The following is a 16,890-nucleotide window of genomic DNA, read 5'->3' as shown; positions in this document are numbered from 1 at the left end:
AAAGAGTTTCCATAAACTTACTCCAGAGAGATAAGAGTAACTAGCCATGGCAAGAATAAAGTGAGGTTTTTAGAGAGGTTGGTGGAAATTAGAAATTGTCATTAAGTTAAATACTTTATCAGGAGAAGACAATAGATATGATATTCTTTGCTAATGGCTCGTGTAGGATACAAAAAGTCTAATGTACTTTGAAGATAGAATGGTTGAGAAAGAAAGATTCTTGTTACTATTTTAACTATGTAGGGTGTAAAACATTTGTGATAGTTTAACCTCATGACAAGTATTATTTTTACCACGTTCCATCATCACTGGACGGGAACAGGTAAGGAGGGGCCTGCCTTGAGGTCCTCAGCCACTAATGAAATAGTCAAGGAACATACACAGCTGGTTCCTTTTCATGTTACTCGGTGAGATACTGAAAAAGATTTTCTAAACATCTTTGTAGCTGAAATATTTTCCAGTATAACCCTTAGTTTCAAGTGTACTAATCATAACACTATATTTGATTTTTCTTTAGGTTATTTTATAGTCTATAAAAATCAAGTAGTGAAACGGGAACTATGCTTTTGAAAAAACGTCTCCTGTCCCCTTAATTAAGTAAATGAAATATTTAGCACAAGGCCTAAAGATTCTGTGTGTTACTCTATCAGTTATGCAGTTGTATACAGTATGGACTTATGAAGCAGTTACCACACTTAGATGAAAAATAACTTACTGAAGTACTTTTGGCTTCAAAACCTAAATAGCAAATCAGAGAACTGATATGGGAAATACAGGCTTTTTGGTCTTTTCCATATTCACTCCAATCAAAGTTGAGAAAAAGTGTTGCCAGATATTCTGCAAATAGCAGAAAGTATTCAGGAAAATCAGAAGTGAAATTAACAAAAAAAGACTAAGGAAAATTGTATTTAAAAGAAATACAGACTTTTTCTATTCCTGATTGCCATTCTTTTCCCTACCTCATTCTGAGAGTTTAGAAGTTTCACTTAATGGAGATGCTCTGCTGAATTATATTTCCTCTCATATGAGTTACCCTAAACACTAACCTAGGAACCCAATACTAAGATCTTGGTGCTTTTAAAGTTTTTAACCAAAAGCCAAATCTTGCAAGGTGCTAATACTAATAATCCAATGGATAAGTCAGAACTAAAAAAGAAAAGAGAATCTGTAAAGAGAAAATAGACTCACTGCAAACATTATGACACCATGCTTTATTTTCCTGTGCATTTACCCCATCTATCTTGCCCATAAGGTATTCTTTCTGCCTGAAACATCTCTCCTATGCCCTTTAAGAAATTTTCTGATTCAAATGTCTGTTCTTAGCAAAACCTACTGGAACTTTCTCAAAGAAGATGCTCTGCTCTCTAAGCTTCCTGTCATTACCACCACACTGGCCTGGAATTTCTGTTGCTACTGATGCGTCCCATTCTGGACCGTGAGCTCCTTGTGGGCAGAATACTTTTTCCTTGTGGTGTCTTCAGTACTCATGCACTCTAGGGCCTCAATACAAAATTTCTGGAAGTGAATTTATCATGAGTTTCTATTTCACTATTTATTGCCAGTTACTAGCACTGAAAAGTCTCGTTTTATTCTCATACCCTTTATTTACTTATTTAGGTTCTTTATTTCTTTATATCAAGTTTCAGCACTAAAAAAACTGATTTATTATTTATCATAAGCAACTAACATCAATAGGGCTTGTCTTAATCCATCAGTCTATGGACAAATTTTGTTCCTTATCAGTTATTACCTATTATATATCACAAAGTTATAAAATCGGGGTCTGCCAGACAGCCATTGTGGACTCTCCCACCTCTGATCCTATAAGCTTACCTAAGAAATCCTTGTATAATTATACATATATTTTCTATTGATCCCATTCCTCTAGAGAACCCTAACCAATACAGATTTTGGTACCAAGAGTGGTTCTAGAGGAACAGGATTTTAAGGATAATTTCTCTAATCCATTTCATGGTTCTTAGAGTTGGCTCTCTAATTTGGTGAGACCTAAAGTTGTCATGATCTCTCTTTCTGATAATATGGAGAGTACTGATTGATAGTCTATGGTGGGAACTATTTAAAAGTAATACACAGCACAGATCCATTTGATTATCCTAATTCACCGCTTATGAGATGGAAGGAATTTAGTAATTCTATACACAATGCTTTTGAACATTTTTTGGAAGAGTAAGAAATATAATGTTGGCTGATTAGTCTTAGCATCCATCTCTGGACAAAGTAACAAAGGAAAATCATGGGCTTAAAATTCAAGTTATAAGCTCCATACCCACATAAATGACCTAAAGCCTTCTAAGATAGCACACATCTGATGCTCAGCCATGAAGGGTTATCTGTAGTTAAGGTGAGGGCACTGTTTGGAAAAGAATGGGATCCTATAAACTGAGATGGAGATCTGAGGAAGAACTTGATGAGGCTGGAAACACTGCATTCCTAAATTTTGATGAGATTATCTTTCCAGGGGAAGAAATTTCCCCATTCCCTCGGCAGAGGCATCCAAGGATAGGACATGGCAGTTATGAGTGCAGTGTCAACTTGATCGGCTTTGAAATTCACCCTGGGATTGGTAGAGCACACTTCTGGGTGTGTCTATGTGGGTCAGGGAGGTATGACCTTAGGGTCTATGTCTGGTCCTTTGTCCCTTCTTCTTTGGCACTGTTCTCCCACTCTGCTACCCAGCTCACATGAAATAAGCATTTTTGCTCTGCCGTACTTTCACCATGGTGTTTCTGCATTAGAGCCAGCCGACCACGTACTCAATTCCGTGGAAACCATGAGCCAAATTAAATCTCTCCCTCTTTAACTTGTGAAGGTTGGATATTGGGTCTCAGTGGCAGAAAAGCTGACTAATACACCTGTCATTATGATTTCCCTTACAGGTGACATTTACATTGTACTTACATTCTGGACATTGCTTTAAGAGCTGTAAATGCACTATCCCATTGATCTTCACAATTCTATGACATGGGTAGTTAGTTTTGTCACTTCACAGCTAAAGAAACTAATATTTAGATTGGAAAAGTAGCTGAAGGTCACAGGTTAGTAAGATACAGAGCTGGGATGTGAACCCACCAGGCAGTTACACTTAAGAGTCCATGTTCTCAGACATTATTCTTCACTGCCTTACATGCCATAGTGTTAACGCTTTGTGTCTAAAATGTCCCCCAAACCCACGTGTGCTCATAGGAGGGGTTTGGGGGAAGTGACTGGATCATGGGTATGTGATACTGGATCATGGGTGTGTGATACTGCATTAGTCCACTGATTGATTTATAGCTGGGAAGTGAAGCCTGGCTGGTCACTGAGGTTGTGGTCTGGAAGTATATATCCTTCCTACTCCCTTGCTCCCTCCTTGCTTCTCAGCACCATATCATGAACTCTTCCTCCTCTGCCATGCCTCTCTGCCATGCCACCCTGCTTGGAGCCAGTGGACTATGGACTGAAACCTCTACAAACTGTGACCCTAAATAAACCTTCTTTAACTTGTGGGTATCAGGTATTTTGTCCCAACAATAAGAAAGTAACTGAGACAGATTTTGGTACCAGAGAAGTCATTGCTTTGACACTACCTAGCTATATGGTTCAGAAGCCTTTGGAAATGGCTTGTGGGAAGAGTCTTGAAAGGTTTGGAGTCGCTGGCTAAAGAAGCAGCCCTAGTATGCTGTAAGCTGATCTTGATGGGAGATTCTGGTAAGAGCTTAGAAAACCAGAATGCTGATAGAAATGCAGCCAATAAAGACCAGGTTCAGGAAGTTTCAGTTGGGAACAAGGATTGTGTTGGCAGCTGGACTTCAGGCCATGTATGTTATGCTCCAGCTGAAAATTTGTCTATATTTTCCTCATGTCTGGAGACATTGTGGGGGACTAAGATTAAGGGTGGTGGACTAATTAATCTGGCAGAAGAAATTCCAAGGCAGTTTAATGTCGAGACAGTGGTAATTGCTACTGCTAGGGGCTTTGGGGTAGCTCTACATTGAGAATCAAGAGCACATGTTCCAGCAGAATGATTTTAAACGTTTTTGAGTTTGGCCAGAAAAGAAGTTCTGATAAAGTAGGGGCCCGCACAGATAGAGCAGAGGAGAGCTTGGCTGCTGAAGAAATTAGCATTAAAATGAATCCATGTACTTTGGACCAGGACAATAGAAAAGATAGCCTGGGGGCATCACAAGAACCAGCAGGACCCCCACCCTTTGAAGGCTCAAAATTACAAAAGTGAAAGACTTTGCTTTGACAAGAGGGCCTCAGGGTACCCTGTCCAGAATGGGGGCAGCCTAGCAAATAGTAATTGATTCCTTGGGATTCAGGTCAACTTGTTCACCCATCCAGGCATTCAGGGGTTTCTGCAACTACCAGCAAAATGCAAAAGGGTTCAGCTACCACTCCAGCTGGTGAAAGACCTTGGCATCATCCATCCATGTGGTGCTGGTTTTGCATGCATGCAGAATGCAAGAGTTGTAGGATCAGCAAGGCCATGGTTTCAGAAAAAGGCCTGGGAGGCCAGGCAGTGTGCTCCTGAGAAGGCAGTTCTTGAAGCTGTGAGAGGGAAGCCTAAAGTGCTATGGTGAACTCAGGATACTGGAAAAACCAGGAACATGAATCATCTGAGGAAAGCTTCAAGGAGTGAACAAAGCCAGCCCAAGAGAGAAGCAGTGAGAAATGCAACCACCTGCACGGCATTCAGGCAGGACCACACAAGTGGTTCAGAGTTCACATCTTGCCACAGATTGCCCTGGGTGCTGGACATGGAACTATGGGATTTAATGTTTGCCCTGCTGAATTTTGGTCTTGCTTTGGTCCCATTCCTTTCTGTCCATCTATTTCTACTTTTTCGAATGATAGTGCTTATTCTGGGCCACTGTGTCTTTGAAGAGTTTAACTTTCTTTTCATTTGTACAGGGGCTCACAGCTAAGTGTTTGCCTTAAATCTCAGAGGAGACTTTGGTCTTGGACTTTTCAGCAATGCTGAAACTGTCAGGACTTTGGCAACTCTTAGAAATAGACTAAATGCATTTTGCACAAAGAGACGCACATGAGTCTTTGGGGGGCCAGGGGCAGAATGTTATGGTTTATATCTAAATGTCCATTGACGCTTTATGTGCTCTTAGGTGGGACTATAGGCAGGGGACTGGTTTATGGGTGTGTGGTGCTGGATTAGTCCACTGATGGTAGCGGAGTGTGATGTTGGGAGGTGAAGCCTGCTTGGAGGAGGTGGGTCACTGAGGGTGTGTCCTGGAAATATATATCCTTCCTACTCCCTTCTCTTCCCTTGAAGGATCATGCCATCCTTGGAGCCAGCCAAGTATGGACTGAAACCTCTACAAACTCTGAGCCAAAATAAGCCTTTCTTCCTTTAAACTGTAAATGTTGGGTACTGTGGTCTCAGTTATAAGAAAGTAACTAAGACAATGGATACAATAGAAGTCACTTAACTAATTCCCTATTGTTCCTTATTTGTTGCCAGTTTTCCACGATTCTATAAAAGGATTTTCTTTTTTCTTTTCGTTCCAGGAATAGAACTCAGGCCTCATGCTTGCCAGGCAGGCACTGTGCAGATAAGCTACATCCCCGGCCCCTAAAAGGACATTCTTATACCAAAATTTTAATGTAAATATTTTTATTATAGCTTTAGATAGAAGTGGGATTACTAAATCAACTGGCATAAATATGTTAGTGGATTTTTACAAACTACCCTTCAGAAAGTCTCCAATTTACAATTGTAAATTGTAAATTTACTGCACCAATGTGCTCATTTTAGTACAAAGAGTACAATTTCTCAATGTTTCTTCTAGTTTTGGTAACAAAACAATTTAAAGGAAAGGCTGTGCTTTAGGAGAGTCAGGAAACTGCAGTCCCCAGGCTGATCTCAATGCTTGTTTGTATAAATGAAGATGCACAAGTGTGCAGCCACACTGGTCCACTGACACATCATCCCTGGTTGCTTTTTTGTTACAACAGCAGAGGTGAGCAGTTCAGACAGATAAACAAATAAAGTTTGCTGACTTCTGCTCTAGAGTATTAATTAGTGATAAGGACTCAGAAATGAAGACCAAAAGGAACTATAAATTATTTGGAAGGCTTGCCCTTAGAGACCACAGAGCCTTGGGTCCCCTCATCTCTACCACTGTGGCTTGGGAGGAAGTACAGTGGACTGGTAAACAACATGAGCTTTAAAGTTAAAGATAACTGAGGTAGAGTTCACCAAGTGTCACTCATCTGCTTTGTGAACTTGAAGATTTGAGTAATAAAAATGCCAACACATCATGGAGTCATTATGAGTATTAAGTGAGAAGAAGTATGTCAGTTGATCACCACAATGCCTTGTAAATAAAATGCACTTAATAAATTCAAGTCATTATTGTACCACCTCAAAATAGGAAACAAATAGCTTCCACTAGCTTGCAGCAAAATGCTAATGAACGTAGGTTAAACAGTGCTACTTGTAATAGGTGTCATTTCAGACTTACCAAAATGAAAACAACGAGAAACAGATGATGAGGAATGATGCTGACCACCATAATTTCTCAGTAAGTTTGGGCAATTCTTCAGGCCACAGTTGTTTTCCATATTGGTTCCTGTTTTTACTGATGTTTCTGTAAGTAAAAATGTTAAAAGAAATAAGCTCTCAACTGCAAATTCTATATCCAGCAAGAACTGTTCTTTGGCTATGAGAGGAAAATAAACACACAAGACACAAGAGGAAAGTAAAAGTATTTGTCACCAGCACACCTACTCTTAAAGAATAGCTCAAGGAAGGTCTTCAGACAGGAAAATTATGATGATGGAAGGACTCCTGGAGCATCAAAAAGAAAGGAAGAATAGAAATATGCATGTGGAGAAACTAGATCATTCATATATTACTGGGGGAGATGTAAAAATGGAACCGCCACAATGGAAAACAGTTTGGCAGTTTCTTTAAAAACTGTATCTGCAATTCCACATAACCTAGTAATATCACTCTTAGGCATTTATCTTAGAGAAATAAAAGTCCATGCTGACATAAATCCCAGCACATGAGTGCTCTTAGCTTTATTTGTGATAGCCCAAAGCTAAAAACAACTGAAGTGTCCTTCAATGGATGAATGGTTAAGCAAATTGTGATAAATCTATACCATAGAATGCTACTTAGCAATAGAAAGGAAGAGCAGAAATATAGGTAATTTTTTTTAAAATCATGAACTTTCTAAATCATATGGAATTTCTGAAACCAAAATAAAAACTCCATCTGATACCTAACCCAATGAAACAAAAGTGGGGAGGCCAAAGGGACTTAAGAAGAATTAAAGTTTCAAAACTTTACTCCAAGCCAGGCATGGTGACAAACACCTGGGAGGCAAAGGCAGAAGGATTATGAGTTCAAGGACAGCCTGGGCAACAGAGCAAGTTGGAATCCAGCCTGGACTAGTGAGACCTTATCTCAAAAACAAAGAAAGAAAAGAAAAAACTTTACTCCAAGTGGCAAAATGTTCATACCAACAGACTGTGATAAGTGATATATATATATAATAATCTAGAGCAACCACTAGGAAACCTATGCAAAATAATACTCTCAAAGTAATAAATCAAAATGGAATACTAAAAACCACTCAAGTAACCTAAAGAAAGGCAAGAAATAGAAATACAGTAATGACTAACAAAAGAAAGAAACATAAAAACAAATGAAGCCAAATATGATGGCATATGCCTGTAATTCCAGCATGCTGGGAAGCCGAGGCAGGAGAATCACAAGTTTAAGCCCAGCCTGGGCAACTTAGCAATTTACCAAGACCCTATCTCAAAAAGTAAAAAAAGACAAGGTCCTGAGTTGGATCCCTGGTACAGAAAAAAAAAAGTAAAAAAGAAAAAAGTGCTGGACATGTAGCTCGGTGCAATGACCCTGGGCTCAATCCCCAGGACTCCAAAAAAATTTTTAATAAAATAAAATGAAATAATAATAAAATTAAAGACAGAGACCTTAGGATGACAATAAATATCTTAAATGCAAATTGTCTAAACACATCAATTAAATGGCAACAATGACAAAGTAGATAAAAAAATAAGATGGAACTATATGTTGTTTATAAGAGGCTCTACAATTTCAATGACATAGGTAGGTTAAAAGTAAAAGGATGAGGGCCGGGGATTTAGCTCAGTGGTTTCGTGGCCTGCCTCGCAAGCGCAAGGTCCCAAGTTCGATCCCTGGTACCAAAAAAAAATGAAAAAAAATGTAAAAGGATGAGCCAGGCATGGTAGTGCATGCCTGCAATACCAGCACTCAGGAGGCTGAGGCAGGAGGATTTCTGTGAATTCAAGGCCAGCCTGGGCTACATAGTGAGTTCAAGGCCAGCCTGAACTACATAGCAAGACCCTGACTCAAAAAACCAAAACAACAAACAAACAGAAAGGAAAAGGATGAAAAGGATGAAGCTGGGCATGGTGGTGCATGCCTGTAATCCTAGTACCAGGATTACACTTGCTGAAGTAGATCACAAGTCCAAGTTCAGCCTGGGTAATTTATCAACTTAGCAAGACCCTGTCACAAAATTTAAAAAAATTTAAAAGGCTGAGAAATGTAGCTCAGTGTAAAGGGCTTAGGCTCAATCCCCAGTAATGAAAAAAAGGGTAAAACGATGAAAAATATATACCATGTAAACATCAATCCAAAAATAAAGCAGCAGAGCAAAGAAAGTTACTAGAAGAGAAAGGTTGTTATGTAACAATAAAAGTATTAACCCCCAGGAAGATCTAATGATCCTCAATGTGTATATAGGAAACAACAATCTCAAAAACTGAAAGAGCTGAAAGGAGAAACTGACAAGTCCACAATTATAGGTGAACCTCAACACCAGCTTCTCAGTAACTGATGGGACAACAAGACAGAAAATAATCAAAGGTATAGAAGATCTGAATAACATGGACCAATCAACAAGATTTTTATCACAGAATATTCCACCCAAAAAAGGCAGAACATACATTGTTAAATGCCTATGGAACATTCACCAGCACAGACCACATCCTGGGCTAGAGAAACAAATCCCAACAATTTAAAAGAACAGAAATCATAGGGGGTATATTTTCCAACCACAATGGAACCAATAATAAAGACAATAGGCAATTCTCTAAATGCTTAGAAATTAAACAACACACACCTAAATACTCCACATATCAAGAGGAATTTTCTAAGGAAATTAAAAAGTATGTTGGACTTAGTGAAAATACAACACACCAAAACATACTGGACACAGATAAATCAGTACCAAAAGTAAAATTTATAACACTAAATACTTATATTAGAAAAGAGGAAAATTATCTAATCTCTAAGTTCCTTAACCAAAAGCTAGGAAAAGTAAAATAAAATAGAAGTAAGAGAATGAAACAATAAAGAACATACCAATGAAACTGAAAGCATAGAAATAATAGGAAATCAATGAAGTAAAAAGGTGATTACCCAAAAATATCAATATAGCTAACAAACTTCTGGAAAAACACAAAGAGATGATATAAACCATAAACATCAAGAATGAAACAAGGGATATCACTGAATATTCAGCAGCCATTGAAAGAATAATGGTAAATACCACAACCATATTACATTCATATATTTCAGTAACTTAGAAAAAATAACCAACTCCTCCAAAACTACAAGCTATCAAAACTCAACCAAGATGGCATATGTAATCTAAATAGTTCCATAAGCATCAAAGAAATGGGATTTGTAAGTGAAAGTTATCCACTAAGGAATATACAGACTCAGATGATTTTACTGGACATTTTAACCAAATAAAGAATTAAAACCAACTTATCACATATTCTTCTGTAAGATAAGAGAGATCACATAGCTACTCAGTTTAAGACTAGTGTGTACTGATACCAAAATCAGACAAAGGAAGTCAAGAAAAAAAAAAACTACAAATCAACATCTTTTATGAAAGTGGACACAAAAATCCCTAGTCAAATATTTGCAAATAAAATAAATAATGTATATTAATTATTACACACCATGACCAATTATGCAAGGCTGGTCAACACTAAAAAATTCATCAAGATAGGCTACTGTCCCAACAGGCTAAATATATGAAAAACCGTGTGAATACTGACATAGAAAAAGCACTTGCCAAAATCTGTCAACCATTCATGACAGCTCTCAGCTCATTAGGAAAAGAGTGAAACTACTTATTAAAGAGCATCTATGAAAGGCCTAAAGTTAATATAATACTAAATAGTGAAAAACTAAATGAGTTACCCTTGAGAGCAGAATCAAGACAAGGTTTTCTACTCTAACCACTCATATTCAATATAAAATTGGAAGTTTTAGCCACTGGAATAAGGCAAGATAAATAAAAGACAAACTGACTGGACAGGAAAAAATAAAATGGTGCATATTTTCAAGAGGCATAATTAGCTAGATAGAAAATCTCAAGGAATTGAGTTTTTTTCTTAATTCTCCCCAAGTTGATCTGTAGTTTTAAGATAATTCCTAAATGTGGTTTTTTATAAAATGGGAAATTAGAGACATTTATAGCTAAATGGATGTACATTGAGGCAATACTCTTAAGTGAAATAAATAGGACACCCATGTAAATACTGAATAGTTTCTCTGGTGTGAGAAACTGAAAGTGTAAATAAGGATCCAAAGACATGATATTGTGAAATAGGAAAAGGTCCAAGGGGGAAGGGGAAGTGGGAGGGATTGGGGGAAAGGAAAGAAGGGAATGGAATTAATATGAGAAAATGAAAAAAATGGAAACAAAGTCTTTGTAAATAGAGAGGGGCAGAGGGATTGAAGGGAGAGCAGGGGAATGGGGAAAAACTAAGAACCACAGTAGATTATGTAAAGTACAAATTTCCAATGATGAATATTATATTGTATACCTAAAATGTACCAATAAAATTTTAAAAAGATAATTCCTATCAAAAATTTCAGAAAGTTTTTTTTTAAACATTAACAAGATTATTCTAAAATTAATATGGAAAGGCACAGGACCTAGAATAGCTAAAGAAATTCTGAAAAAGAAGAATAAAGTAGGAAGGCTCATTCTACCTGATGTTAAAGCTTACTGTGCAACAACGATTATCATGATAGTGTGATGTGGCAGGGGACAGAAACAGATCAGTGGAGCCAGGTGTGGGAGTGTAATCCTAGCACTCTGAGAGGCAGAGGTAGGAAGGATCACAAGTTCAAACTCACTCTGGGCAATTTAGTGACTTAGCAAGACCGCGTTCAAAATAAAATATAAAATAAAAAGGTGTGGAATGTCTCAGAGCAAAGACCCTGGGTTCAATCCTTAGTACCACACAAAAAAAGAAAAAAAAAAACCAGTTTGTGGAACATAACTGGGAACCCTAACTTATATTTGATAAAGGTGCAAAGCAATTCAATGGAAGAAAGAGAGCCAATAAGAAGAAAACTGGATAAATTAGACTTCATGTAAATTAAAAGCTTTCTGTCAGCACGGGAAAAACCCTACAGTATAGGGAAGACAAAAAGGCAAATTGAAGACAGGAGAATATATTTGCAAACTGCATGTCCAACAAAAGACTAGTATCTATAATGTAACTAACTTGAAACTCGGTGGTTAAAAAAAAAACACATTGGGCCGGGGATTTAGCTCAGTGGTTCTGCTGCCTGCCTCTTAAGTGCAAGGTCCTGAGTTCAATCCCCAGTACCAAAAAAAAAAAAAAAACCCACACTAATTTAAGACACAATCAGGTATTTCATAGAAAAGAATACAAAGATGGAAAATTAGCACATGAAAAGGCAAATACACGTTGAATCCACCTATTAAAATGGCTAAAATAAAAAATAAACCACCAATGACTAGTAAGGATACAGAGAAAGTGAATTACATATTGTTAGTAGGAATGTAAAATGGTTTACCCACTCTGGAAATTGTTTAATACACATTCTTATAATACTAAATATGCATTTAGCATACCACCACGCAAGTAAATGGATGAAAAATATATGTTCGCATCAAAACCTATACACTAGTGCTTGTAGCAGCTTTGCTTTTAATAGCCAAATAACTGGACACAATCTAGATATCCTTTAAAGAGTAAATGGATAAACAAGCCATGATATATTCATACAACAGAACAGTACTCACCAGTTAGAAGGAATGATCAGCTAAAATGCAAAAAGCTACTACTTATGCAAAAAATAGATACATTTCCAAGGAATTGTTCTGTGTAGAAAAAGCCACTCCCCAAATTTAAATGCTATATGAGTTTGTTTGTATAACACTGTAGTAAACATTCTTGCAAGGACAAAATTATAACGAGGGAGAACATACTACCAGTTGGATGGGTGAGGGAAGAGATCAGGGAGGGAATGATATGGAGGTAAACGTATTTATAAAAAATCAACAAAATGGTTCCTGAAAGTGATGGGACAGTTCAGAATTTGATGGATACCTGAACTTGTACATGTTATAAGATTGCAGAGAACTAAATACACATACATTCACAAATGAATACAGAGAAAGCTGAAGACATATAATAGACCAATGTCAGTAACTAGGATCAATTGTATCAATGTTAAAATCCTAGTTATGACATTTTACTGTTTTTTGCAAAATATTATTACTGGGGGAAACTGAGTAAAGGTTATACAAGAATTTCCTGTATTGTTTCTTACGTTGACATATAATTCTGAAATATCTCAAAATGTAAAGTTTAATTTTGAGAAGTTATCACTAAGAAATAATATTAAGAATACTGATGAGTCTAGAATAAAGAGTGCTATTTGCAATAGGTACCATTACAAACTAACCAAAACTGGAACTGATGAAAGAAGATTCTGTATTACTATCTTGATCACTGTCATTTTTTAATTAAATTTGGGCCATTCATTGACTCAGGTCTCATTTATAAGTTGGATTGTTTTGAGCAACATTTTATTTTTTATCTTTTTTTTTTTTTGGTACCAGGGATCAAACTCGGGTCTTTGTGCTTGCGCAGCAGTGGCGAAACCACTGAGCTAAATCCCCAGCCCCTTTATTTTTTATTTTTATAGTACATGTTTGTAGTATACAATGATTACATTTATCATGGGGAGTTGGTATATGTGCATAATACATCTTAATATGTAAAGTATTTTTAAGTGCTGAAAGACAAAACATCTCACCCAGTTTTTTTATCCTGCTAGAATGAAGGAAAAATAAAGCCATTCTCATACAAAGAAACACTTTTTTAAAAAGTTGTCATTGGATGACTTACCCTTAAAGAATGACTAAAGGAAAATCTTCAATCTGAAAGGATATGAAGGAAGGAATCTTGCAGCATCAAAAAAGAAAAAAATGTAGCTCAGTGGTTCTGCTGCCTACCTCACAAGCGCAAGGCCCTGAGTTCGATCCCAGGTACCAAAAAACAAACAAACAAAAAAGAAAAAAAACAACAATAACAGAAAGAGCAGAAATATTTATGTAGGGAAACTAGATCACTCCTACAATTCTTGAGGGAACAGAAAATATTACAGCCACTCTGGAAAACAGTTTAGCAGTGTTTTATAAAACCAAACATACAATTAATATGTTGATGAAGCAATTGCACTCTTGGGAAGTATGTCAAAGAAATGAAAACATATGTTCACACAAAAATCTGTACATGAATGTTCATAACAGCTTTAATTCTAAATACCAGAAACAGGAAACAACCCCAATATCACTTAATGGGTGAAAAAAAGAAATGAACTATGGTATATCTATACCATGAAATAGTACTCAGCAGTAAAAAAGAAATAACTACTGATACATGCAGTGACTTGGATGAACCTCCAGAGAATTATGCAGAGTGAAAAAGCCAATCTCAAAAGATGGTAGACTATGAGTCTACTTATATAAACTACAATTTTTAAAAAAAAATATAAAGGAGAACAGATTAATGGTTGCAAGTGGGAGAAATAGGGCAGAACAGAAGTTAAGAGGGTTAAAGGAGGAAAGTGGATATGGCTTCAAAGGGTAACAGGTAGGATCTTTATTTCTGTATCTTGATTGTGATGGAGGATTTGGAAACCTTCTCATGTCATGAAATCACACACACACAAGTAAAAATGAGGACATCTCAATAAAATTTGATTTTATCTACATAAATATCTTTGTTTTGACATTTTACTAGACATTTGCAAGATGTTCTCACTGGGAAAATTTTGTGCAGCTAAAACTTTCTCAAAATAATTTACCATTAGGAAAAGCTACCATTGACTCATATGAAGAAAGTGATGGTGAACCTTTTACATCTTTCAATGTAACAGAGTTGGCTACAGCACACATGTCATAGGTTCGCCACCACTGATCTAGATTAACTAGTCTACATGTGGTATACATCATTTCAAACTCACCAGGACTGGACTTACTAGACATAGATGAATAGGGAGATATATCACTCTCATATTCCACGAAAGGTAAGTTGTTCGTTGTCTGAGGGCTCCTTTCAAGGCCAGTTTCTTGTTTACTCAACATTCCTATAAAGAAAACATTTTTGAAATGCTGTAAGAAAACACTAATCATATTGCATATCCAGCAAACCATCCTTCAAAAACGAAGTGAAAATAAAGATATTCACAAAGAAAAAACAAAAGTATTTGTTACTAGTTGCCTCTTAACTTAAAAATGTCTTTAAGGGGGACCGGGGATTTGGCTCAGTGGTTCCACTCCCTGCCTCACAAGCGCAAGGACCTGAGTATGATCCCCAGTACCAAAAAAAAAAATGTCTAAAGGGAAGTCTTTGATCAGAAAGACTATGATAGAAGGAATGGAGCATCAGGAAGGAAGAAAGAAGAGCAGAAGTATGGTTACAGAGAAACTAGCACCATCATGCATTTCTGGTAGGAATGGGAAATAGTACAGCCACTGGAAAACAGTTTATCACTTTCATATAAAACTAAAGATGCAATTACCAAAGGACCCAGCAGTTGGACTCTTGGGCATTCACCATAAAGGAATGAAAACTTGTGTGAACAAACAAAATAAATAAAATAAAGCTAAACTAAAACCTTAAATGAGCGTTTGCACCAATGTTATGCGTAACAGTCAAAAACAAGAAACCTAGAGATTTCAATGGGTGAAGAGATAAACAAATTATAGTGCATCTAGACCATGGAATACTCCTCAGCAATGAAAAGGGATGAAAGATATACAACAATATGAGTGAATCCTCAGGGAATTATACTGAAGAGAAAAAAGTAACTCAAATGTTACATACTATGTGATTCCATTTATATGATACTGAAGGGACAAACTACAGATCTGGAGAACAGATTAGTGGTTGCCAGCAGTTAGAGAAAGCAGAGGTGGGAAAGGAATATTGTTTGGAGAAAGCAAATGTGGTCATAAAAGAGCAACATAAGGGATCATGGTGGTGACAGAACTATTCAGGGGATTCCTATAGTAGAAGATACATGGCTCTACACTTATAGTAAAATTAAACTGTGACACACATACATACATATGCACACAAATAAAGACAAGTAAAACTGGGCACATCTCAATATATATGGACAATATCAATATCCTGGTAAAAAACTGGGTAATGGGAACACAGGCTCTTGCTGCATTATTTATTACAACTGTCTATATGGCTAAATTTTTTCTGAAAATTAAAAAGTTTAATTAGAAAAAGCTACTATCTTACACTACAGACGTTAATGAACCTAGGTTCAATAGTGCTACATGCAACACATGTCATTTCAAATTCAACAAAATGATGGAAGAGGCAGTGAGATTATGTCATTTTCCAATAAAGGAAAATAATTTGTCTCAGGGCTCCTTTCCAGGCTGGTTTGTGCTTTTTGCCAACATTTCTATAAATAAATATTATCAAATATTGAAAAAAAAGAAATCTCAATCATGAATTCTGTATCAGGCAAAACTATTCTTCCTGAATGAAGAGGAAATAAAAATATTCTCACATGACAGAAAACTAGAAGTATGTGTTAACAGCTGAGGTACACTAAATAGAATGGCTAGGGCCGGGATTTAGCTCAGTGGTTCGAGCACCTGCCTCGAAAGCGCAAAGTCCTGAGATCGATCCCCCGTACAAAAAAAAAAAATGGCTAGCCAGATACAGTGGTGTATGCCTATAATCTCAGCTACTTGGAAGCCTGAGGGAGGAGGACTGCCTGAGCCCATGAGTTTGAGACCAGCCTAGAAAATATAGCAATAACAAAATAAAACAAAAAAAGAGAATAGCTAAAAAATTTTCAGACAGAAAAGAATCGTGAAAGACCAAATCTTGGAGCATGAAAAATGAAGAAAGAAAAATGAATGTATAAGGGAGCAGAAATAATCACTTATACATAGCTGTTGGGAACCTAACATGGTATACAGGCTTGCTCAAAAACCATTTGGCACTTATAAAACATGCAATGACCATACGACCAAGCATTTGCACTCTTAAACACTTATCCTAGAGAAATCAAAACTTATGTTTATACAAAAACCCATACATGAAAAGTCGTCGAAGCTTACTTTTAATAGTTAAAAACTGAAAAAGGCCCAGGTGTCCTTCAATGGATGAACAACAGATAAACAAGCTGTTGTACATCCACAGCATGAAACAGTATTCAACAATTACAAAAGGAAAACTGATATATGTAAGAAGACAGAAGAATCTCCAGGGAATTATGCTGAGATTAGGTATGGTTATAAAAGGGCAAGAGGAGACATCCTCGTGGTAATGGAAATGTTGTTTATCTTGGACATCAAACCTACTCAGATGACAAAATGGAATAGAACTAAATACATACACACAAATTAATACAATTAACCAATGAAATATCAATAAGATTTGTGTACTGCATCAATGCCAATATACTGGTTGTGATGTTGTTCTATCATAATTATACAAAATTGTTATTGGGAAAAATGGGTAAAGTGTAAAGGATATTTCTCTCTGTAT

General features: G+C 36.7%; 1 protein-coding gene across 1 annotated transcript in view; it reads right to left on the bottom strand.

Moving 5' to 3' along the window:
• The window catches only part of Bend2 (BEN domain containing 2), a 72,378-nt gene that overhangs the window by 19,185 nt on the left and 36,303 nt on the right, over positions 1–16,890 (bottom strand). Inside the window, exons 11-12 of the mRNA XM_021245373.2 lie at positions 14,348–14,455; positions 6,483–6,608 (exon numbers count right to left, since the gene is read on the bottom strand). Of these exons, the coding sequence (XP_021101032.2) occupies positions 6,483–6,608; positions 14,348–14,455 (234 nt within the window). The remainder of the gene's footprint in view (positions 1–6,482; positions 6,609–14,347; positions 14,456–16,890) is intronic.

Source organism: Heterocephalus glaber, unplaced genomic scaffold (genome assembly GCF_053883595.1).
Source record: "Heterocephalus glaber isolate CG9 unplaced genomic scaffold, H.glaber_assembly_v1.0 deba00001594, whole genome shotgun sequence".
Classification (NCBI taxonomy): domain Eukaryota; kingdom Metazoa; phylum Chordata; class Mammalia; order Rodentia; family Bathyergidae; genus Heterocephalus; species Heterocephalus glaber.
Note: the sequence above shows the minus strand (reverse complement) of the source record. Positions and strands in the feature narration are given on the sequence as shown.